We start from the raw sequence: 25,261 nt of genomic DNA on the forward strand, positions 1-25,261 counted from the left end.
TCCTTGTTCTTTGGTCAAATGTTCAAACTATGCAGGGAATAATGAAGAAGTGGTACCTCCACCTATAAAGATTAATACTTATAAAATGCTATGTGTGAAATGGTCAGTACTCTGATCAAGAAGGAAAAAAGAGGAGGCTGGCACGGTCGGCAGGCTGCTCCTCACGAGGCTCCGTCATTTTATCTGATACTCATGGCAGCTCTAAATGGCACTGGAGGGAGAAATGAAAATCCTTTTCAATATGAGTTGTTTCAAGGAGAACGAAAAAAGATGGTTATAACATGACTGTTTATAATGATAATACTAAGACTAATATGACTCTTTAAAGAGAAAAGGAATGACCTTCCACAGGTAGGGTGAATTCCTTCAGGAAACTGAGGCAGGTACAGAAACGGAGCATTTGCTAGAGACCACTGCTTCAGAGGAACCAGGGGGAAGAATCACAGAACCACAGGCAGAGGTAGAAGGGACCTGAGAAATGATGTAGCCCAGACTCTTCTGTTTGTGCATGAAGAATCTGTGGCCCAAAAAGGTGAAGTGACTTGCCTAAGGTCACACAGCCAGATTTGGGGTAGAACCCAAATGCCAAGTTATTTTAATATTATTAAATATAAGTGGGCTAGGTGACAGATAACCAACGAATAGACACACTTGCCATCTCTGACAGGCAAAGAGCATAACACTAGCCAAAACCTTCCCTTTGTCCAGAGATGAGTATTTTTTGATGCCAAATTTCAGGACCTAATGAGCTCCGAGAAGCCACCTGTAGAAATCATGCTCAGTATTTGTAGACATGCGACAATTCAGCCAGAAGAAATACCCTGTTTCTTATTAACACAGACCCTATCCCAGGGACGTGGCTCCTTGTGTCCTCTTCCCTGTGGCTTCCCGTAAAACAACTTCAGATCAGAGGCAGAGGCTGATTCTGCCCTTGGTTTATAAACACTGCTTTTCAAAGTTTACTTCTGATCACTGGTTTTGTTTTGCTGATCTTTTTTTTCTAGAGGCTCCGCAGTTCTAAAGCAAAAATGAAAACGAATAATCATGAGGTTTTTTTTTTTTTCTCCTAAGAACAAGAGAAAAGAAAAGGCCCTCTAGGAGTGCCCTTTCTTTGATTTTTTTTCTCTGGGGCCTTGTGTCTCACAGCCGAAGAGAAGTGTGTGCGTTGGTGTATGCGTGTACACACGTGTGCTCCGGTACCTGGCGAGGACGGGAGAGGTGACTCTTGATCACAGCAGACGTGCAATTCACCTCATCAGCTTCGTAAAGTTTCCCTTTTGTGTTTTCATTCTTTCTCCTTGTAAACCCTTCTCTCTGTTCCTCTTTTTCCCTGTAAAAGCTGCCGCAGGTTCTCCTCTCACTCCCTGAACATGAGCTGGCAGCCCTGAGTGCCCCAGCGCCAGGGAGCGTGGGTAGAAGCAGTGTAGCTGAAAGGTTAAGCCTGCAGCCTCTGGGCAGATCCCCTGGAGTCGGATCCCTGCTCTACCTCTTCCCACAGCTATGTGAGCGTGAGCAAGTCTCCTTCCCCTCCCAGCCTCAGTCCCCTCATCTGGCCAATAGAATTTAACTCCAAGGTCAGCCATGAGGTTCATGTCACATCATAAATGTCAAGTATTTAGTTTCCTTGTCCACTGTAACAATATTAGCTAATATTATGTTTGGGTGATTTAACATACATTTTATTTTATTTTTTTATTTTTTATTTTTATTTTTTTGCTGTATGCGGGCCTCTCACTGCTGTGGCCTCTCCCGTTGCGGAGCACAGGCTCCGGACGCGCAGGCTTAGCAACCATGGCCCACGTGCCCAGCTGCTCCGCGGCATGTGGGATCTTCCCGGACCGGGCATGAACCCATGTCCCCTGCATCGGCAGGCGGACTCTCAACCACTGCGCCACCAGGGAAGCCCATACATTTTATTTTTTAATGGCCCAGTTGGTTCAAAATTCAAAAGTTAAAAAAAAGGATATATAGTGAGGTCTCTATTCTACTGTGTCCCTGACACCAGTTGTTCTATCTAGAAGCAGTTGTTCTATCTAGAAGCAGTCAGTATTACCACCTTCTTCTGAATCACTGCAGAAATATGCTATACAAACAGGTAAGATTAGACATAAGTCTACGTTCCCTTTTTTTTTTCACCTTTTTCTTTTGGTGTGGCGGTTAACATACCCACTCTTCCACACATTGGGGGTGTGTGTGTGTATGAGTGTGTGTGTGGGTGTGTGTTCCTTGCTTATTAATAGATCTCAGAGATAATCCCATATGCCTTATTTATTTAACCATCCCCCTACTTACAGACCCTTAGATTATGGGTTGTTTCTTTCCTCTGTCAATCTCTGCATTTGCAGTGGCTCCTCTTCCCCTCCGTGGTTTGAGCCACTTCTTCACAGTAGCCTGGGCTCCGCTTTGGGAAGCCCAGAGTTGCCAGGAGCTTCTTTTGCCTCTGGGGAGTTAAATGCCAACATGCCTCTGTATACCATCGGGAAGGTCCCCAGAATAGACAGAAAGTGGTTCAAAATCCAAAACCAGAGTAAGATGGCTCACCTCGGGGGTAGTGAGGACCCTGAAACGCTTCTTTAACCTGCACCATCACCACCCCCAAACACCCCCAAAGCCAAGGGGGCAGCCCCTCTCCCAACTCCCAGAATGTGCCCCCTCCCACTCTACCTCACTTCTCCCAGCCAGGCAGCCTCCCAGCTCCCCCGCTCAGTTGCAGTTCAGATGGACTTAAAACCACACACCACACAGCTGCAATGGCATCGTGTCTGGGGACCTGGGTCAGCGGGTCTGCAGAGACACGTGCTCAGAAGTCCTCCTTCCTAAGTGAAACAGGCTCCTTATGCCTAGTGCCTTTGCCTCTGACTCTCATAAAGTGTAAACTATCGATTACAGAGCATGCACTTCATGCCACACACAGCAGGGCAACTGACACACTTTACCTCACTGACTCACGTGACACAGACAGTCTAAGCGTCACATTCAGCCCCATTTCACAGAGGCCTAAGGGGCTAAAGTGTTTTTAGCTAGGAAAGCCAGAATGGAATTCAAACCCAGGTCAGTGTAACTCCAAAATCCTTGCTCTTAAATCACACTGGCTACAATAATCGTCCCCTGAGCTTATCACGATTCACATATTAAGTATTGAATAAAAATATGTCGAAGGGAGAATTTTTTAAATGATTATGAATGGTCACATTATTAAAGACATTTGCTCCAGATTTGGGGAGGCAACATTTTATGCAGATAACAGACAGAAGTACTCTTCATCCTCCTTGAGAATTTCTAGCAATTCCAAATGTTTTCCTAATGGAATTTTTATTGAAAACCAAGAGTCTTCTTGGAAAGAGAGACAGAGGCATTGCCTTTCCTGGGTCTCCCTAACTTTTCAATAGATATGATTTAGTTGTTCTCTGAGGCTCAGCCTTCAGGTTCCTATTGACCATCTCTTCCGCTGTGGTGCTGGAGACCTGCAGGCCCTATTTATGGCAGAAGGACACACGCTAAAATAACAAATTGTCTTCCACACCTAGGAAGGTCTGTTGCCTAAAAATGCCATTGACCCTGGAATTCTACCACTACTGTGCCATTCTTCAGATGACACATGGCTATCTATCTTCTTACTGTCACTTTCATCAAGCACATCCCTCAGGAGTGCATGACAGATGAGGTTACTAATTCTTATGGTTTTTCAGCCAGGGCAGATAATATTGCCATTTTGCAGATGAGAAAATTGGGATCGAGAGAGGAGAGCTGTGGCCACAAGATACACTTTCTAAAATGTGCCAGGACCTGCCCCAGCGAGGTTCACAGTCGGACTGAAGGTCAGAGTGGACTAGCCTGGCAGAAGGAGAGCCCCAGTGCCGGAGTTTACACACCCCAAGGGGTTTTTTTTCTCATTCTGCCTCATCTAGATCTTTCCTGGGGGCTACCGCAAAACTCAGGTGGCCCCTGGAAAAAAGAATCGCGTGGGAAAGAAAGAAAAAAGAGAGGGCCAGCATGTTTACTGAACCCTTACTGCGTGCCAGATTCTGTGCTCGGGTTTCACATCCATTATCTCTGCTAGGTCCTCAAAACATTCCTGAAGGTGGGCACCACTTTTCCCACTGGAAAGATGGAGACGGAGCAACTGAGGCTCTCGGAAGGGAAGGGGACTGCCGCGGGTTGCCCAGCCTCTCCGTGGTATTTGGACAATCAAGATCTTCCAGGCTCCAGAGCCCCTGTGGCTTCCAAAGCTTTCTAAGGAGAGGGCAAAACCCCAGGCAGCCACAGAATCTGAGGGTGGCTAGCAGGTCACAGGAGAACGCCGTAGGAGGAGAGAAAAAGACAGAAATAGAGAGAAAAAAAGCTCCCCAAAGTGGGCTGTGGGTTTCAGAACTGAACGATCAATGTGGGATGCAGAGGGGAAAAGATGAGGAAATGAGTTCCCTGGAGACCTGAAAATTGTTTCCTGAATTCTATGGTTAAGCGTGGTCAGCTGAAGAGGGCAAAACGCTAAGCCAAAAACTACACAGGGAAGAACCAAAGGAAACTGGGTTTGCAGGGGAGGCATTTACGTAGCAGGAACCGTCCCTCAGGCATGGCTTTCCCCCAGGTAGACCCAATATCCAAGGGGTGTTTGCTTTGGTGAAAGGTCTGAGGTTGCTCCTCTGGCTCTGGACCTCCATCCAGTTCTGGGAATGGGTGTGTCGAGGTCAGTTTCCATGTGAACAGTATTTCCAAGATCCCAGGGCTGTGCTCAGCTCTGCTCCTGGGACTTAGAAAGGTCATATCACAAGAATGTTCATTGGAGAACTTAGCCTCAGTTTAGTCCTCTGTAAAATGGCTACAACCACACCTCAGTGGTTTCTAAATGAGGGTTAATCCTTATAAATTGCAAAGAACTGTACAATTGTCAAGTCTTGGTATCATTTAATAAAAGGAACTACAAAGCAAAGATATGAAAAATTGCTAAACATCAAAACTTAAAGGAGGGTGTATTCCAAGCTGTGAAACCACCCTCACTTCCTTAGACGTCAGCTATGGTGCTAACTAACGTTCTTGAATGAAACCAAATGGCAGCTCTACAGCTCTGGGCCCTGTACCTGAATGAAAGAACAATTGTTTCCATCAAGTCGTAACCTAATCACAGATCACCACATTCTCCATCCTAAAGGCTTGGCTGGGACATAAACTAGGGACTGAGTTTTCTTGGATGAGGAATTGGGGAAGGATCGCTGATGAGCAAGATACTTAACCGTTTCTGGGTTTCTCCTGTGCTCTTTCCTCAACAGCCATGGGCTCCCCGAAGGAAATCGTTTTCTCAGACATCACTGAAAACTCAGCCACTGTCAGCTGGAAGGCACCCACTACCCAGGTGGAGAGCTTCCGGGTTACCTCTGTACCCACTGCAGGAGGTAGGGCACTTGGGGAGGGGAGAGGGAGGACGATCTGGAGGGTTTGGGTGGAACAGTGAAGAGACCCTGATAATCCCATCCTCCCAAACATCATGGCCAAAGAAAACTGCTTCTTTATAGTTGAGATCATCTGGATAGACTTCATTTGTAGAGTCCTATGAGACCCTTGGAAGAAACTATTTTGTGAAGGGTCATGTTATGAAGATCGTTGCCAGGCTCATAGTCTTAAAGTTCTATGAGCTGTAGATCCCCAATAATGTTTTCACACAATGACAGAAGACTCTAAATCCATTGGCCTTTTTCTCTTTGAACGCACTCATCTGCAAAGCTGGTCTTAACCTGGATATAGGTGAGGTGTTACCTCCTGGTCCCAAAATCTGTCTGTCTCAGCGTAGGATGGGAAGCTGTGACTTAGCAGAGTTGGGAGTTCTAGTTCAGAGCACACCGGCTATAAAAGAGACCAAGGGGGTGGGGGGAGCATAGTCAAATATGTCTAAAGACATTCTGGGAGGTAGTGAGCTCCCTGTTAGTGGAAGTGTATACAAAGATGATAGTTGATAACCTCTTCAGAGAAATGCGGTAGCATCTCTGTGGGCAGTTTGGCCAGCTGATATACACGCTCCTCACCAGCCCCCAAGTTCTAAGAAATATAAACTTTGGACTTTTTCATAAATGTAAGAGTACAAGCTTGACCATGACCATTTTCTTCAATAATAGAATCTCTGCTAGTAAGGGATGAGTCTATATATTCTTTAGCTAATACAATGGATTAAATATATCAGATATACATTACATAGCAAGCTTCCCATATTCTTTGTGGGAAAAATAGGTAAATAAAATTTGTGCAACATGGCCAGCTCTCTACTGAATGGAAACTTGCCATTTTTAGCACATTGTGACCTCATGGTTTTTCCTCCCCTGGCTCAGTTTTTGGCATCTTCATGGATGGAAAAAACATTATACAAAAAGTAAAAACCTCTTCTCTTATGCCAGAGGGTAGGAGCAACTGAGAAGTCAAGAAAAGTGTGTTGGATATAGTTTCACTGCCAAATCGGATACACCCATTCTTGAAACAACCGTGAATAAGTTTCAGTGAGGTTCACCTTTCCCCGTCTTGCTTTTACTGTGTTCCAGGTACACCCTCAGTGGTAACTGTGGCTGGGACCAAGACTCAGACCAGGCTGCTGAGACTCTTACCTGGAGTGGAGTACCTCGTCAGCGTCACCGCCCTGAAGGGCTTTGAAGAAAGCACGCCTGTCTCAGGGATGCTCACCACAGGTATTTTTCTCACCTTCAGCATTATTTCTCATGATTCAGAAGCTAGAAAAAAAGTGTTTTTTTCAGGAAATTCTCGGGGAAAGTGGGCTGGATTTGGCGCACCAGCGGTCTCATTTCTGGTCCGTCTGTAGCCTCTTCTGAGCTGCATCCTCAACCTCCCTGGGCCACCGTTTCCCAGGGTATTGTGGGGAAAAATAGCACAAGCTGGGGAGTCATGCTGACCTGGTGGAAATCCCACGTCCTGCCGCTTCTAGATACATGAGCTGTCAGTTAATTTCTCGAGGGTCTAGTTCCCTACTCTGTAAAATGGGTGCAGTTCTGCTTCCTTTGCAGGAAGCTGTAAGAATCACGCAGAACTGTATATGTAAAGCGTCTGCAAATATAAAACATGACTGTCCACATTAATCCACTTCCTTCCCTTCCCCGATAGTGCCAGGACCAGTGTGAGGAACCCTCCAAGCAGGTGCTTCACGCAGACACTCTAAAGTAACTACTCTGGATCCGGCAGCTACTGTATTTCAGGCCCTGTTACTAAACCCTTCACGTGTCAACCCTATAGCTATTACCCTTCCCATTTTACAGACGAAACAACTGAGACCTGGGGAAATTCAATGCCTTGGGCAAGTCCATATAACTAGTAAATGCTGAAAGCAAATTTGAACTTAGGTCAGTCTGACTACAAACTCTGTATTCTTCTAAAATAAAGGATGATTTTCCCGTTATAACCTGATTTGTACAACACACTGTAAGGAGGCAAAAATAATGAATGGCATTGAAGGAGAATGAAGTGGAAAATTTCTCTTCAGGCAGCCATGTTCCTAAACAATTTATCCTTTGATATATGAGCAATTATCCAGCCTAATCCGTTAAAGGATCTAAAGAATGGGCCTCACAGGAAAGTTTAAAAATATCCTAATAGTCTTAAAAGGGTTGCTAATATGCAATTAAAACCTCCTGTCTGAACCCAGAGTTCTGCACACTCTGCCACACAGACCCTCGTTTCCCCCCTAGAAATCTGTCATTCACGGGTTCTCCATGGCAACTGGTTGCAAAGTTTGGATCTGTTTCCTCCGGAGGCCACGCTGTCCTCATCCGTTAAAGGAGATTCTCTATGTGAAAGATGAGACAGGAAGGACCTCAGAGTGGACGGGGAGGGTCCCAAATCACTCTACCACCTCCTGACTCTCAGGCCAGTCACTTCATCTCTTGGGGCCCAGACACCTCATCTGTAAAATGAGCTGATGATGGCTGCCGCACCCCCCACCCTCCCAGGGCTGTCGTCCTGGAGAATTGAGTCATAAATGTGAACAAAAGCGGGAACTAGTCATATTTAGGTTGGTTTCTAAGAAAGGGGATGTTGGGTTGTAGCAGTGGTGAATTAAAAGGGCCAAGGCTCTAGGACTATCCATCTTTCCTCAGTACAAGTCATTTGGAAATCATATTGAAAACTCCAAATAGCTTTAATAGTCATGTTAATAACAACTGCAATTATTGAGTGCTGCCCCTAACACAGTTCACACACATCCTCTAGTTCAGCGGTCCCCAACCTTTTGGGCACCAGGGACGGGTTTCGTGGAAGACAGTTTTTCCATGGATGGCGGTGGGAATGGTTCAGGCGGTGATGCGAGCGATGGGGAGTGATGGGCAGCGGCAGATGAAGCTTCGCTCGCTCGCCCACCACTCGCCTCCTGCTGGGCAGCTCGGGTCCTAACAGGCCGCGGACCCGTACTGGAGTCCAGGGGCAGTGTAGACAGCAGAGCAGCTGTGGTCTGATGTCCTACCCCATGACTGCCCATCCCTTCAACACATCACCATCTTTCCTTGCAGCTCTGGATGGCCCATCTGGCCTGGTGACAGCCAACATCACCGACTCAGAAGCCTTGGCCACGTGGCAGCCGGCCATCGCCCCTGTGGACAATTATGTCATCTCCTACACAGGGGAGAGAGGTAAGGTCGTGTCCAAGACCCTCCCCACCCTGAGGAGTGTCTGTCCTGCTGTAAACTCTTCCCGTTCTCCCTTCCTTGTGCCACACTTGGTGCATGGTAGCAAAAATGCATGGGTAGACTGGAGAGTCCAGCAACGTCCCTGTGGCTCTCGACTTGCCCCCTCAGAACAGACTCATGGGCTGGGACTGGGGCTGGGTGGGTGGCTGTGGAGGCACCGGTTCAGGCGGTGGCAAGAGAGGTCCTACCCAAATCCCCTGCTTGTTGTCAAGTGAACGAGCATCAGAACCATGGTTGTATCACGGGAGGCCAGCAGGCCATTTAAGGAAAAGCAGAGGGTGCGTCTCCAGCCTCTTTGTCCTCTCCTGCTAGTTTCTCTGCCGTCAGAGTGAGTCACCCTCTCCAGGCAGTAGCTCTCACCTCTTACAAAGAAGGAGTCCAGAATCTGAAATCTTAAACAGACTATTTCAGGTAGCTCTGGGGAGCCCAGGCTTCTTGGATGCCACAGACAAGGCCCATTAGAGCAGACCTGATTGAGAAATCAGAAATTGTTTTTCCTTGTCTTTGCAACCATCTGTGCTAATTTACTCAGTTGGGGATTAAACACTTGTTTGGGGCACCAGCAAATCAAGGCTACCAGAAGGTAAAATTAAATACAAATAAGAGAGAAGGAAAGATTCCTTTTCAATGAACAAATCCATACTTTTGTCATGAGCTAGACTAGAAAAAATATGTTGTTATTTTAATCTCAAAGTATATGTGAGTTTCATATTTTATGGTTCAGTATTGTTCTACTTTCAGTAACAATACGAGAGGGCACCATAAGCTGTGCTGGGGCCTCTGAAAATCTTAACTCAGCCCGGGTAACCACTTACGAGAGCTCCTTGTGAGGACAGAGCAAAGATGGGGCGGGGCCAGAGGGATGCTTGGGTTTATTCTTTCTACTTCTCTATTTTTACATATTCCCTGTGAGCAAACTCTTCCAAGTCAGGGGAGATGATGTTGTCTCACCTAAAATAAATCAGAGTATAGTTCGTGGGAATCATGGAAATTGTGGATGCAAGTGTAGAAATTCCCTAGAGTCCAGACGTGTGTGTGAGGCTGGGGGTGTGGGCTCATGACTGATGAACAGAGTGACCAGCTCATTCCACTCTGCCCTGGACCTTCCCAGTTTTAGCCTTAAAAGTCCCATGCCCTGGGAAACTTCTTAGTCCTTGGCCAGTCAGGATGGCTGGTCACCTGTGATTAAGAAGTAAGCACATATACCCTGGGCACCATGGTTTGGGGTCCACTGTTGGTCCTGACCCAGTGGGACTGAGAGCCAGTAATCAGGCTCTGGTGTGTCTACGCCACCTGATTTTTGTGATGGCCCAGCCTAATGATTTGACATTTGGCAAATAAAAGGACATGAGAGTAAGTGGGAAAAAAAGGGGAGGGCAAGCAATGGGACAAATTAAATTTGAGTAGCCCAAGTCTTAGAGAGGTTACCTGCAGCTCTCCTGTAACTGGGTCCTGTGCCTCAGCTGCAACACTGTCCCAGTGGCACCATGTGCAAAAGTCTCCTGACCCCCAGGGCCCCTTCCTTCTGACTTGGTGCCTGGAAAACTCCAGTACCGTACGATAAATCCTTTGTATATGAAGTGATCGCTCGAGAGAGAGAGACAGGAGTGTGAGTCATCTCAGAAAACAAACCTGCTTTTCTGTAGGGTCACTGAAAGTTTCTATGTTAGAAGGTGTGTGTGCTCTTGGCCAAGTCCGCTGATGGCCCAGACAGCTGACTGGTAACTGCCACTGTGTGTATATTTCCTGTTTAGAGCCAGAAATTACCCGCAAAGTGTCCGGGAACACGGTGGAGTATGCGCTGACCAACCTCGAGCCTGCCACGGAATACACGCTGAGGATCTTTGCAGAGAAGGGGCCCCAAAAGAGCTCAACTATCACCACCAAGTTCACGACAGGTACAAAGACATCGAGAGCTGGACAATGCCCACCCACAGCCTCTATCTTTAACAGTATCCCTCTCCAACTCTTATTTCCCCAGTCAGCTCCCTGTAATGTGATGACGTCAGCATCGGCTAAAGTCACCGGTGCCACTCTGTCAAGACCTTAAGAAACACACCATTTCCTTTTGCACTGAAATGACCTTGCTCTCCCCATGGACTAGGAAATGATTTTCAGAGGAGGGCTTTAGAAGTGGAAAACCAGTCCCCGCTGACCCTAAACCCAGTATTTAATGATCCATGGTCTAGGCAGGGAAATATTTTGAAGAGAAAGATTTTAAAGGCAAGTTTTCCTAGATGTCCACTGGGCTTTTATACACTGAGATCTTTTTACAAACTGCAGCAAACAGAGAAACAGAGGCCACGTCCTCTGAGTAGGGGTAAGCACCACTACCAGCATTCAGCTGTCCTCTTCTTCAGAAACAAGGGGGCTTCTGATTACGTTCATGGCTGCGTCTTTCTTCCCGAATCCAACTAAAGCCAGTCAATATCCCGTTGGGCTCAGGAAAACGTGGCCCTTGGGATGAGATGAACCACAGACAATGGACGCCTTTGGAGGTCACCTGGCTCAACCTCTTCATTTACAGATGGGGAAGGTTTTGCCCAAGGTCATATAAGTCAATGGTAGGCAAAGGACTTGAACCCAGGCCTCCTGATACCCAGCTGGGGACTTTGTCCTACACCTGCTGACTTATCTAACATTAAATTCTTATCTTCTCCAGACCTCGATTCTCCAAGAGACTTCACTGCTACTGAGGTTCAGTCGGAAACTGCCGTTCTCACCTGGAGACCTCCCCGGGCATCTGTCACTGGTTACCTGTTGGTGTATGAATCTGTGGACAGTACAACCAAGGTATCTTGAAGTATATAAAAAACTCCCCACTGCTGGTCGAAACATTTACGGGATCCTCAAAGGAGGGAAGAACTATCTGCACGCTGTTTCTCCTCTCCCAGTGCAACTGGGGAGCTGGAAAAAAATTAGTAGGAACTGGACACCATGCCAGACCTTCTGAATCATAAGCTGCAGCCTCCCTGTCTCATTTTAACCAGACTCCAGTTTTGACAGCCAGCCAGGGTCAAGAACCACTGCTCACAAGACCTGAGGACGTTTTAGGAGCTGGACTCTTTGTCCTTAAATGTTTTATTGAGCAAAGGCCAAAAGCTTCTTCTGCATCTTTGCCATTTATCTCACAGACGGCATCATTCCATTATATAATGAGATATATATCACCATGGTCTTATGACATCAACTGTTTACAGCAATTTTTATTTATATTCCCTACCCATGATTTTTTTTCTTCTACTTTTTAATTTGAAATAACTTTAGGCCATCACACAAGCAAAAGAAATTTTCTAACCTTTACCTTCTAAAGTTGTTTTTGACTTTTTAATTTTGGCCACCATCCTGTACACTTCCAAAATCTTTTACTTCTTTTCTGCACATTGATCTTTTGCTAGCATATCGTTTGCATTTCCTGTTATCTTCTTCTCTTTATCTCTAAGAATATATGTTCTTGGCATTTTTCTTCCACAGCCTACATAGTGTTTCCTCCAAGGTCTCTTTTCTGGTTTGCTGCCATTTGGTTTGGTTTGGGTCTCCATCTTTCATGTTGGAGACTTCCACCTAATGCCTGTTGGTCTTTCTGTACTGGAGCCAAGAATGAAATAGCCGATTGGGAGGTCTAATTGCACAGACAGGTCTTGCCAACTATGGGGCTCGCTGTAGAGTGATTGGGCAAATACCCAGCAGTTTTCCTGGGGGACTCCCAAGCATCAGGACTGTAAACTATTTCTCTCGAGCTCATCAGTCTCCTTGGAGGATCCTCTACCTCCTTCGAAGCAGGCTGCCAGGAGCCTTGCTGGAGAAGGAGCCTGGGCTCCCACTGTGTACACACCTTCACCTTCACTTCTCCTGTTTCCAGCGCAGCACCCGAGCCTCCCTTGCAGCTGGGCCTGATGGATTTGAATCCAGAGTCTCCCCTCTGGCTCAGCCTCTCCAGGGAGGAAACCTCAGCCTTTCATCTGGGCTGGGAAGGACAGTCACCCAGACTGTTGGGGGATGGAGAGAGCTGGGGATCTGTTTATTATACAAAGTTTTAAACAAACCTTTGTTCAGCCATGCCCCACACTGGCCTTCAAAGCATCTCTGCTTTCGCATACATTTCATTCCTGAACTTGCCGGGCTCTGCAGCATTGTGGCTGCACCCACTAGTTAGTTAGCTCCTGGCTTTCTCCATTCTGTCACTTCAGCTGTCACTCCACCACTCCACACTTTCCACTGATCAAGATTCTGGTGACATCAAGTACCTGTCTCCTCTGCCATTTCCCTCATCCTTGTGAATTTATACTTTATATCTCCTTTACTTTCATTTTAGTGGGTATCAGAAGCAAGTAGAGATAAACTGTCTTGTTCAATATGCCACGTTTAACCAGGAGTGGACACACATCTCTAGTTACCATTACGGTCCTTCTTGGAGTCGCTGTAACAATGAACTAACTCACTGTGTGAACAGAGGCAAGTCCCTCGCCTTCTCTGGGTGTCAGTGTTCACATCTGTAAAATGAGTGCACTGAACTCCCCAGTCTCTAAGGGCCCTTCCTGGTCAGCCATCCTAGGATCCACTGTTTACCTGAAGTCATGAGTCTCATTTCGATCTACCCTGATTGCCTAGAAAATAACTTTGAACAGCAGCTTAGAAAGCTGATAGGTAATTTTATCCCCAAGTAATTCAAGGAACCCAGCTTTGTACCTGATTCTTCCCCAAGGACTAGACCTGGGGGCCACACAAAGGTCACTGGGTCACTGGTATCAAATAGGCACTCACCCGGGTTTACTTCCCTGCATGACCAGTCCCCAGCTTAATCTGTTTCACTCAAGAAAGTCAACCTGGTAGAGGAGGCAAGAGTCCTGGACAGCATGTTAGGAGACAGGATGCAAGACCATCCTCTGCCACCAACAAAGTATGGAGTGAGTGCAAGTCTTTTCGCTTCTTTGAAACTACTCACACCTCCAACACCCACCCCCCAAACCCTGCCGCACTGGAAAAACCAGGATAACTTCACTTTCCCGGTTGTGAGGATGCCGAACAACCTTCCAGGGGCCTCCACACTGATCCGTTACTGCCTAAACCCAGTGGGCTGTGTTTGCTTTACTAGGACTGCAGGTTGCATTCCCATCCCTGACACCAAGGTCATCTGCTAAAAAGGTGACTTTACAGGCACTGGAAGGTAAAAAGAGGATTTGAAAAGCAAGAGGATCTCCTGCAGAACTGAAACCGATCCCCCTCGTCCGGACAGCAGCACAGTGACCAGTCACAAACAGCAGGTGTAGTTAGCGTAGGTCTACAGCAGCTGTACACACCTGCCTGTCCTGGACATCTCTGTTCTAGAAAAGAGACATGCTGGGTCAGCTTGCGCTGTCATCATGCCGTGCCTCCTGAGCAGCTGTAATCATCTCCTGACTCAAGAGACCCCCTGAGTGACTATGCGTCAGAATCATCCAGGGAGCTTCTTAAATATGCACCTGGTCAGGCTCCACTTCTGGCTCTTATGATGCAGTCGTTCTAGGATGAAGCCCAGGCACTGTTTTATTTTAAAGCTCCCCAGAGATCTATGAAAAAGAGCCATATTAGGGACCACTGACTTAACTGGTCTCAAAGTCTAAACCTTTGCCCTTTGTGTGATTCATCTTCCTACCAGATGAAGCTGAGATCATGGCATTCCCTTTTTCAAAAACCTTTCAGGAACCTCCATTCCTTATCATGATAAACTTCAAATTCCATAGCTTGGCACTTAAGGCCCTTTGTAATCTGGTCTTCGCCCACCTCTTCCACGGCTTCCCTAACTGAAGTGTGGCTGAGGTAGGTCGCTGCCTCCTCATATTACTTGAATTTGCTCTGCCCCTTCTGGCCCCAGGAGCTTTGCTCATGCTGCACTCTCCCCATGTCTGAAGCCCTGAAGTGAGCATGGAGCCTGGCACAGAGTGGGACTCAGCGGATTCTTGCTGAATGAAGAAATTAACGGATGGGTGAATAAGTGAATGCATCATCTGTACTCTGAGGATTTATGTGGCCAAAAGCTATTATATTTTTCTTCTGCCCTTAGGAGGTTGTTGTGGATCCAGACACCACCTCTTATAGCCTGGCAGAGCTGAGCCCATCCACCCACTACATGGCCAAGATCCAGGCACTGAATGGGCCCCTGAGAAGCAAGATCATCAAGACCACCTTCACCACAAGTAAGGGGCTCCGGAGGAGACTGAAACAACCCTCCACTTCTCCTCTAACTGCTACTTTAAATGTTTCCATCAAATTTCTGAAAAGAATCAATTCCCCGCTATTACCGGAAAAGCTAGAGCAATGTGGATGCAGGAGGTTACAGGCCTCGTGGTGAAAGGGAAGGAGGGCCAGCAGTGAGAACAGCTGGATTCATTCCCCATCTCCACCATTTGCTCTGCGTGACTGAGGAAAGTTACTGCCATTCTACGAGCCTCAGTTTCTTCATCTGTATAATGGGGTTAATAACTATCCCTTCTTCATAAGGACCGTGTGAGAATCTCTGTATTGTATTTGAACTCCCAGCCCAGTGGGTAGCCATTGTCAAGGCTCATTATAAGCTCAGTGTTCTCCTTCAGGCATTTACAAAGCCTGTTCATATTCAGAATCACCAACAGTCCTCCCACGAAGCTGGTACGTTGGGCCAGGATAATCATGCCCAGTTTTCTGGTGGGAAAACAGAGGCTCCCAGAGACTAAATGACCTGCTCAGGGTTACACCATGAGTTGGAGTCAGATCTGGGTTCAGGTGTCCCAGGACCAGGGAACCACCTCCACACCCGGCCACTAGGTCTCCTCTGCAGGTGGCAAATGGGCAAGCGCTCCATTGGTGAAGAGGAAGCATGCTTCTCTGAGGAAGGGAGGAGGGGGTCTTTGCAGAGCCCTGAACCTGGGTAAATGGAGTGTATCCCGGCGCTGTCTCCCGCCCTTCGCACTTCACTCTAGTCACTCTACACACACCTGCTGAGGGAGGGGAAGGGGCAAAAGCACCTCTTTGCCAGATCTCACGGCACGTGTTAGGAGCACAAAAAATACGAGCGTGCCCTAAAGATGCTCCCAGACTAGGGCTGTGAAACAGACAAGAAAACTGCTAACGAAACAACCTCAGGTGAAGGTAAAGTACAGTGAGGAGGTCGGACCAGAACAAAGAGCTGCTACTGCCATCAGTTCTCAAGCCCACCTGCTAAGCACAGCCCCAAGATCACTCACTGCTTTCGAGTTTTTAATTTTTGCACCACATTATACACGTGGAAGTTCCCCAGGCATGCTTGTGTTAGCCCTCTCAAGTCCCCGGGCTCAGAAGGCAAGGCAGGGGCAAGTTCAGGGCTTAGAACCCTTGTCTTTGGCTTCAGGATCCTCTGAAGAGCCTGAGATGCATCCAGCCTGGCAGAGGGTCCTCACCCACAGTGAGCCACCAGCCGGGTGCTAGAGACCCAGCCATCCTGGCCAGCACCTGGGTGTTCATTGGGTGCTACCTGACACATGGCCCTCACAGCGGTTCAGCTCTCCTCCCACTGATATCACTGGTGGCTTCCATCAGTATAAGAGACTGAACTGGGTCCCTTTTATCCGTAACCTCTAAGCCTCACCGCACCCCCCGCAAAATAGCTTTAATCCCCATCTTGCGCGTGAGAGAATAGAGCCTCAGAGAGGTGGGGCTGCTTGCCCAGAGGCGTCTAGTCAGTGAGCACTCGAGCTGCGACCTGAAAGCCCCTGCCCCAGTCCCGCTCTGAGAGAGCCACTCTTTCTTCTCATCCCGCAGCTGGAGTCCTGTACCCATTCCCCAGGGACTGCTCCCAAGCCATGCTGAATGGAGACACGACCTCTGGCGTCTACACCGTTTATCTGAACAACGACAAGACCCAAAAGCAGGAAGTCTTCTGTGACATGACCTCTGACGGGGGTGGATGGATCGTGAGTATCATGGAGACAGACTCCAGAGCTCTCCGGCAGGGGGATGGGGGCAGAGGAGAGGCCGCGGTCCTCCCCGTGCCCTCCGACGCTAATGTGCAGGAGCTCTCCAAGACAGCGCCTGTCACATGGAGACACTCAGGGATTCTCTCTCAAAGTAATGGGAAAGCAGCTGAGCCTAAAAACCAGCTCCCCTGTTTCCCCGTCATTTATCTCATTTGATCCTCAAAAAACTCTGTGATCTATAAATGGCAGTGGTCATCGAGCCCCTTACGTTTATGACTTAACGTTGGCCATCTACCAGGCACTGTGCGAAGGGTTTTACATGAATTATTTCCATCCCGTTGCCATATGAGCTGGGTAGTATTCTTTTTAATTATTAAACTTTCTTTCTTAGAGCAGTTTTAGATGGGCAGCAAAGTGGAGCAGAAGGTTCGCTGAGGTCCCGTGTGCCTCCTGCCCCCACAGGCACGGCCTCCTCCACTGTCAGCAGCCCACACCAGAGGGGTTCGTGTGTTACACGTGACGAACCTACACTGGCACATCACAGTCACCCAAAGCTGGGTGGTGGTCTTACTAATCTGTATGTTTCGGGTGAGAACACTGAGACTCAGAGAGGGGAGGCGACGTGCACTGAGTCACGTGGCGAACTAGTGAGGACAGAGGTGGGGACGGGGGCTTTTCCTACAGTGGCTGTTTCTCCCTCTCAGAAAGAGGCCTTCTCTTTCCTTCCATAGCTTAAGCGCACCCAGATTCATTGGTTATGTTTATAGGTGTTCCTGAGACGCAAAAATGGACGTGAAGATTTCTATCGAAACTGGAAGGCCTACACTGCTGGATTTGGGGACCTAAAAGAAGAATTCTGGCTTGGTAATACAGCCTGCGTGTTTGTGTCCCAAATGTCCATTTCTGTCCTCCTCGTCATCTGTCCTAACCCACAGCGAACTGTGGGAGAGGAAATGGGTTACGAGGAAACAATAGCTCTGGTGGGCGACACAGGGTGTCAAATTCTCTATGGAAAGACTTTAAATTCTCTGGGTCATTAAAAATAAAAATCCAGCCAAAGGAGAGCCACTAGCCAGGCCTAGCCTAGCCTCAAGTCAATCACTGGGCCATTTAGAGAATTATCCTCACTGATGTCCTTCACTGCTTCCATCCTATGCTAAGTCCCTCAGGGCCACAACCTCTAAGTCTCATAGCACCCCACAAGGTACAAAATTCCTATCTTGCACGCACCTGGGAAAACAGAGCCTCAGAGAGGTTACGCTGCTGGCCATATCTAGCCAATCAAGAGCTGAGCTGCAGTGTGAACTCTCCCAAGCCAACACGACAATGCCATCACCCATCCATCCATCCACGCAGCCCACACTGCCACAAGCGACCGGCACAGGGCGCCGTCCTACGTTCCAGCACCCAGGCCAGGGAATGTCCGTCCCTGTCCTCCATCGCCTTTCACTTGTAAGGAGCTGTAGAGTTTAAAAGGTGCGCGCTCCACCTTATCTCCTTTATCTTCATAATACGTTAGGCGGTTGGCAGGGCAAAGATGTCAACACAATTTTAGCTGAGGCCCAGAAACCGTATATATCTCACCTGGTGTTGCAGCAGCAAAGAGCAAACCAAGCTGCAAGCCCAGGCGCGACGCAAACCTCCTTCGAGCACACGCGGCCGCTGCTCTTACAGGGTGCGTAGGAATGAGGGCCTCGGTCACTGCGCTTCTTAGGCAACCCCTTGCCTGTCGTCCACAGGGCTGGACACCCTGAACAAAATCACAGCCCAAGGGCAGTACGAGCTCCGGGTGGACCTGCGGGACCACGGGCAGTCAGCCTACGCCGTCTACGACAAGTTCAGCGTGGGAGACGCCCGGACTCGCTACCGGCTGAAGGTGGAGGGGTACAGCGGGACAGCAGGTATGGACAGACATCCTCAGAGTCCAGGGAACCGCAAAAGCTTCTCGGGTTTTCAGCCAGCTCCTCCACTCCTCATTCCTTCCTTCATGGGTCCATCTGTTTATCGACAAATAATTGAATCCCTACTAGGTGCCAACCAGCAGAACTACAGTTGAACAAGGTTGGGTAGATATTCTGGTCACCAAAACATAGAGTAGGTTGGGAATTAGGACAATCAGGACGGACTTGTAGCTATTGTCACTCAAAATATGTCTTTTTCTTAGCCATGTTTAGAGATCTGTTTTAGACTGAGAAAAAAGCAGTCTCTTGGGAGCCTTAATACTCATCTACTGCTGTGCTTCTCAATTTGTGACACACATATGACCCACTGGGGGAGCCTGTTAGTGTGCTGACACAGTATGTCCAGGGTGAAATCAAGATGCTGCATTTCTGCTGAGTTCCCACATGATGCCACTGTTGGTGGCTTTGCTGGTCTGTGGCCTGTACTTTGAGTAGCAGACAGTCCACTCCATCACCCAGCTGGAGGAATCTCTTCTAAGACATTCCTGCCACGTGGCCATCCAGCCTCGGCCTGCACACCCCCATGACCAGGAGCTCACCACCTCTCCAGCAGTCCTTCACTCCTTGACTGGCACATAACCTGGTTTGGGTTTTGAAGGTTTCTTTGCCTTGAAATGGCCTTTGTGTGGTTTTCTGACACCACATCATAGGAGAAACAAATAAGGAAACGATATGCATTCAGGCCCACCAGGTAGCAGCTTCTTTTGCAGATACTTCATATCATTACCCTCTTTTAGGTCTCACCAAAAAAAAAAAAAATTATATATATATATATCTCCAGGTGATATTGCTATTATACAGATGAGGAAACTGAGGCTCAGAGAACAGCTGTAAGAGCCTGTGGACGGTGGGCCCACGGTACAAGCCTGGCTGCTGACGAGTATTCTTGGTAACAAGGGGGATCAGGTGTAAGACCGTGACCACGCCATGTCACCCCTTGCCCACTTTGGGGTGGTTTTCAGTTACGTTTATTGAAACAGAAGAGACAGATGCTGTAGCACATTCCCAACCTCTCAGCCCTGAAAGAATGCATCCATAATGGGAAAAGCCTCCACGCAAGATTTGCCAAAAGCCAGGCTCAACCTAATGAAAGACAGAGCTCTTTAGAGATCAGTCTGGTGGAAATGAAGACAGAGACGCAGGGGTGAAAATTGTTTTCATTCTTGCATCCCTCCAAGAATTCTGACATTTTATTACCTGGCAATAAATACGTCTTTTGTTGAGATGGCTTCAGGCAGGAGGCGCTGTTACAGGGCAAGCAAGGCACCGGGGGCGGGAAGGTGGCCCCCGCCCGCCTCCTTCCGTGTTTGCAACAGAAAACGAGCCACGTTTTGCCCCTGCACTGAGCTAACCCTTGGGGCTACATCCTCCTGTGCGTATCGATGGCAAGCAGCCCCTCCACAGGAAAGCACCTTGTTTCATCAATATCTAGCTGCCATCCTCATGCTCTTGATAGCTTCATCAGTTAGCAAGGCACCCGAGTCCCTCTGACAACTTGCTCCAAAATATCAGGATAGAATGCCTTGATGTCTTGAAATCTTTCTGCACTGCATTGACCAGGGCTGGGAGTGAGGGGACACAGAAAGAAATGGCACTTAAATGCTCCTAAAATTCAATATATTCAATTGCAAACTAGATTCCCATATAGCACTATATATACATGGACTTTTTGTCTAAGAATCAGGGAAAACTGGTCCCATAAACACTTTGAAAAATAACTGTACGATATACAAGCTATTCGGTGACATCTAAAACCCGAAAGGCTTGATTATAAGTATGGCTCTGTAGGCTGAGACTCAAGATAGACTGTCTCAGGATAGCTCTGGAAAACCAGCATGGCAGAGTGGAAAACTAAACTCATACTAGAACTTGATAAATATTAGATGGGTGAGTGAATAAGTGAGTGAATGTGAATTAATGAATAAATAGACAATAAATAAATAAATGCACGAAAAGAATTGTTTTAAAGTATGGCTCTGAATACTTGCATTTGAGGGGAAAGCACACCATTACTGAATACAAATTTCCCACCTTACTCTCTGAGTTCCTTTACGTACAGTGAATGCAAACACAATCATAAAAATAGCAACAATCGGGCTTCCCTGGTGGCGCAGTGGTTGAGAGTCCTCCTGCTGATGCAGGGGACACGGGTTCGTGCCCCGGTCCAGGAAGATCCCACATGCCGCAGAGCGGCTGGGCCCATGAGCCATGGCCGCTGAGCCTGCACGTCCGGAGCCTGTGCTCCGCAACAGGAGAGGCCACAACTGTGAGAGGCCCGCGTACCGCAAAAAAAAAAAATATATAGCGACAATCATGACCGTTTGCACACCACACTACCTGTTTAGTGTACACCTTCGTATCCATTGCTCCAACAGCCCTCTGAGGTGGATCAAATCAATGTGCTAGTTCCATTCTACAGATAGGAAAACTGAGGTTCAGCAAGAGGCTTGACCTGTGCAGGGTCACAGCTAAGAGTGAAAGAGATGGGATTGGAGCTAGATCCTCCAAAGCCACCTGTACCTTCTACCTTCTACCACTTTATGCTGCTTCTATCAGAAACGAGGCTCGGGGATGACACTCATGTCCTATCCAGGCCCACGCTGGATCCTAATTCGGGGTCCAGTGTTTGAGGCCGGCCCACCCCAGGGCCCTTCAGTTGTCACCCTGGCGCTGCCCTTCACAGCCCACAGGGAGCTCCAGCTGGGCTCTCAGTCTGCGCTTTCTCTCTCCCAGGTGACTCCATGGCCTACCACAACGGCAGATCCTTCTCCACCTTTGACAAGGACACAGACTCGGCCATCACCAACTGTGCCCTGTCCTACAAGGGGGCTTTCTGGTACAAGAACTGCCACCGCGTCAACCTGATGGGGAGATACGGGGACAATAACCACAGTCAGGTGAGCAGACAGCGAGGCCCTGGGCAGGGCTGAGGCCAGCAGGCCAGGAGGGAGAGATCCCCATGAGACCGCAGGCCAGGAGAGATCACAGAGATAGCATGTCTTAACCCACGAAGATCCCAAGGAGAACCACTGGTCAGGGAGACACCAAGCGTAGCCAGCTTTCCTCAAATTAAGTCTTTGTCTGAACCCCAGAAGGAAACAGATGAAAGTAGAGGCCATCTAGGTGAACCAGGGGTGATGCAGGCCCAGGGCGCTGCTTCCCCACCCTGGCGTAGAGGCACCTCCAGCACCCCAAGAACATCTCAGAGCAAAGACCACAGATTTTAAGTCCCTTCCTTTTCTGATTCCTAAGATCGAGGCCCAGAAAAAGGTGACTTCCCTGAGGTCACAGAGCAAAGCTGGAGGCAGAGTCAAACCTTCCAGCTCTCCAAATTTCCCTGCACCACACAGGATGCTGTGACACAATTTCTGCAATCCTAGAAACGGATGTTTTAGATTCCCTGTGGAGATAAGTGAGCAAAACCAAATTCAACCACCATCTCACACTGAGTCCTGCCTGCACGAGTAGGTGCCTGAAAAGTGGGCAGAGTCTAGTGGGCCCAGCTGCTTAACCACGATGGTCCTTCTCAGCGGCCATCCCTGCTCCAGGGAGGAAGGACGGGTATTCACCCAGACTGATCACCCTGGGCTGGGCCTCAGCAAGTCTTACCCAGTCTGCAACCTGGGATCCCTTTGTAAAAAGGCAAAGGTACAAATAACACCAAACAGCCCCAGGAGTTCTGATGGGTGGTCCCGGGCGGGAAGCAGCATCTCGTCATCTTGCTTATTTACACTTCTGTTGTTGGGTTTTTTTTTGCTTTTGTTTTTACCTGCTGCTCTCTGCTATTAATGCTTTTGATACATGTGTTTATGTTGACTTGACTACCAGCAAATGCTTGTCGTGACCTTAAGTGCAGACCTTACCTTGACATAATTTCTGACACTTTTCAAAGCATTCTCGCCTTGTCTCCCATGTGCATCACTTTTACTCTGTAAGGGGACCAGGACATGGCTTTTCATGCCTATTTGACAGAGGAGGGAAGACTTGAAGGACACCTCTGGACGCCAGTCCTGTGTTTTCTCCATCTTATCATGTGGCCTCAATAACACGTCCACTCTGAGAGCTGCTGTATTGCCTTTATCTCCTGTCCCCTAACACCAGTGTAACACAAAGTCCTTTGGGAGGGGGAGAAAAAGCTACATGCCAAGAGGAAACTTCTTTTTCCATCCAATTTTGCAAGAAGGAGATGACGTTAAAGACCACAGAACAATTATGGGAGTTCAGTCCCAGCTCTGGCTCTGTGTGGCCTCTGTGAAGTCACTTTCCCCCTCTGCCTTCAGTCTCCACCATAGTACGAGGAGGGCTTGCTTCCAGCTCTGAACCTCTATCAGAGGGGAGAATGAGGGCAGAGGAAGGCAGCACAAGGACCAGGTTGAGTAATTACAGACACATTTGCCCATAAAATGAGTCAGCACTTCTCAAGCCCCATCCCCCTGTCAGATATAGAGACTGTCCAATACCAGTCAATGCCAAAAAATTACAATCAAACAAAACATCGATATTTTCCCTCATTTCACCAGCCATCATCTCCTCTGTGGACATGTTCCCTCCCAGCCCTATGAAGCTTAAAGAGAAGAGGTGTCAGTGCGCAGGGTGGAGGCCTTATAGGAGGACTCTCTGAAGCTGACCCCCACGCCCAGTAGGACAAGGGGTCTGTGGGATTCCATGGGCAGAGTCTACCATCTGTAGACTTTGCTAAAGAGTCAGACCTGGAACCAGGAGGCCCGGAAGCAAATATAGTCTTTCCTTGAGGAAAATCTTTGGCCAAAATTCCGAGAATATCTCTCCCTTCTTGAGATTGGGGAAGAGTATTTACGGAGCACCTATGATGTTTCCAGCACTGTGGCAGCTCCTGTACTGACCCATCTTCACAGCATCCTGCCAAGGTTAGCATTATTGGGCCTTAAGAAAAAAATAATGAAACTGAGGCCCAGAATGTTTTGATAACTTGTTCATTTATATCTCTCAAGTAAGAGCACTAAGGTTTAACCTTATATGTCAGGTTGCAAAACTTGTGTCCATGTATATGCTCTTTGTGCCGTTCCATAGGAACCCCTATTAAAACGCTCCATAGGAATCCTGTGAAGTGTAGACACCCCTGCATATAGCTACTCAATTCTGTAAGCTCCAATCATGATCCGAATTCCTGCAGCACCCAGTCCTAATGACGGTAAGTTTCATCAGCCACCACTGTATTTCAAGATGGCAGATCAAAGCTCAATGCAAACTCAGGTGACTTCTGCCTAAAGTAAAAAAACTGAGTCTGAGTCAGCCAGCCCCTCTGAAAGTTTTCACTACACAGATCAACAAACGGATTGGCAAGAGACAGCTGGGAACCACCAAACGGTCTAGTTGAAACGGAACTCGTCTTGTTCCGTCAACGAGACAGCGATGGTCGGTGAACACCTTGCCTGGTGGAAACCAATCTGAAGGTCTTCTCTTTTTCACAGGGTGTTAACTGGTTCCACTGGAAGGGCCACGAGTATTCAATCCAGTTTGCTGAGATGAAGGTGAGACCCAGCAACTTCCGAAACCTCGAAGGCAGGCGCAAACGGGCATAAATTCTGGGGACAACTGGGGGAGAGAAGAGTAGGGCCCAGAGAACGAAAATAATGTTACCAAAGCACCGATGTGAGCAGTCTGACTATTAAGCCACACCTGGGCATTTGGCAGGAGCTAAAGTTGACCATGGATCACCCAGGCCGGCGGCGGCAGCGCTGGCCTCACCCACTCTGCGATGACTTCCCTTCACACCAAAGACCACAGTGTCCAACAGGTTTCCATTTTGTTGTTTGATTCAGCAAAAGTCTTCCAGTGACAGCATCACAATGATTTTCCTTCTCTTGGGTGGCTCCGGGAATGAGAGCGGGGTAGGCTGTACAGTGGTAGTTTGTTTTAGAACCAGCTATATTTTACACAAAGCTGTATAATTAATTATCATTATTTTTGTTAGCAGTGATTCAATGTGTGTCTTGAAGCCGTCCCTTTTTTTACATTTCAGAAAAGCAACACTGTTTCGATTTTAAGGATATGATTAATGTTATTAATATAATAATGATGATGATGATATAAACTAAGGATTTTTAAACAGATCTTCCTTTCCAAAACACATCTGGACAGTACCTGATTGTATTATTTTTTTTGTTTAATAAAAGCACAAGTACTTTTAAATTTGGCCATTGGTTTTCCTTTCATTGTCGAGCCTGGATTCCACCAAAGCCACCAAATTCCACCAATATATTTGAGCAAAGGAGGGATGTTGGAAGGGAGAGGAAAGGAGGGATGATGGCCAAGCAGGAGGGGAAGAAGGAAAGGGAGACTACAGGCTGGGAGAGAGGAAAACAGTTTTGAACAAAGCTGTATAAGTTTGGGAAAAGCTTATAACTTAAGATACAGCTTCCTGCTCAACACTTCCAAGACTAACAGTTTATCGTTTCAAAAGGCACTTTTAGGGCTTCCCTGGTGGCGCAGTGGTTGAGAGTCCGCCTGCCGATGCAGGGGACACGGGTTCGTGCCCCGGTCCGGGAGGATCCCACATGCCACGGAGCGGCTGGGCCCGTGAGCCATGGCCGCTGAGCCTGCGCGTCCGGAGCCTGTGCTCCGCAACGGGAGAGGCCACAACAGTGGGAGGCCCGCGTAGAGCAAAAAACAAAACAAAACCAAAAAGGCACTTTTATACCCATTTTCTAATGCAGTCTCCTAAAAGTTCTATGACATA

The 25,261-nt window shown here is 47.9% G+C and overlaps 1 protein-coding gene across 4 annotated transcripts in view; it reads left to right on the forward strand.

The window, feature by feature from the left end:
- The window catches only part of TNC (tenascin C), a 93,582-nt gene extending 68,864 nt beyond the window's left edge, over positions 1 to 24,718 (forward strand). For all 4 annotated transcript variants that reach the window (XM_030858879.2, XM_030858881.2, XM_030858890.2 and 1 more), the window contains 11 exons: positions 5,268 to 5,390; positions 6,525 to 6,668; positions 8,496 to 8,615; positions 10,427 to 10,570; positions 11,335 to 11,465; positions 14,716 to 14,848; positions 16,428 to 16,579; positions 17,350 to 17,446; positions 18,322 to 18,483; positions 21,277 to 21,440; positions 23,994 to 24,718. In XM_030858879.2, coding sequence (XP_030714739.1) covers positions 5,268 to 5,390; positions 6,525 to 6,668; positions 8,496 to 8,615; positions 10,427 to 10,570; positions 11,335 to 11,465; positions 14,716 to 14,848; positions 16,428 to 16,579; positions 17,350 to 17,446; positions 18,322 to 18,483; positions 21,277 to 21,440; positions 23,994 to 24,104 — 1,481 coding nt within the window. In that variant the 3' untranslated portion in view covers positions 24,105 to 24,718. The remainder of the gene's footprint in view (positions 1 to 5,267; positions 5,391 to 6,524; positions 6,669 to 8,495; positions 8,616 to 10,426; positions 10,571 to 11,334; positions 11,466 to 14,715; positions 14,849 to 16,427; positions 16,580 to 17,349; positions 17,447 to 18,321; positions 18,484 to 21,276; positions 21,441 to 23,993) is intronic.
- The last annotated feature ends 543 nt before the right edge of the window (positions 24,719 to 25,261 follow it).

Source organism: Globicephala melas, chromosome 6 (assembly GCF_963455315.2).
Source record: "Globicephala melas chromosome 6, mGloMel1.2, whole genome shotgun sequence".
NCBI classification, from domain to species: domain Eukaryota; kingdom Metazoa; phylum Chordata; class Mammalia; order Artiodactyla; family Delphinidae; genus Globicephala; species Globicephala melas.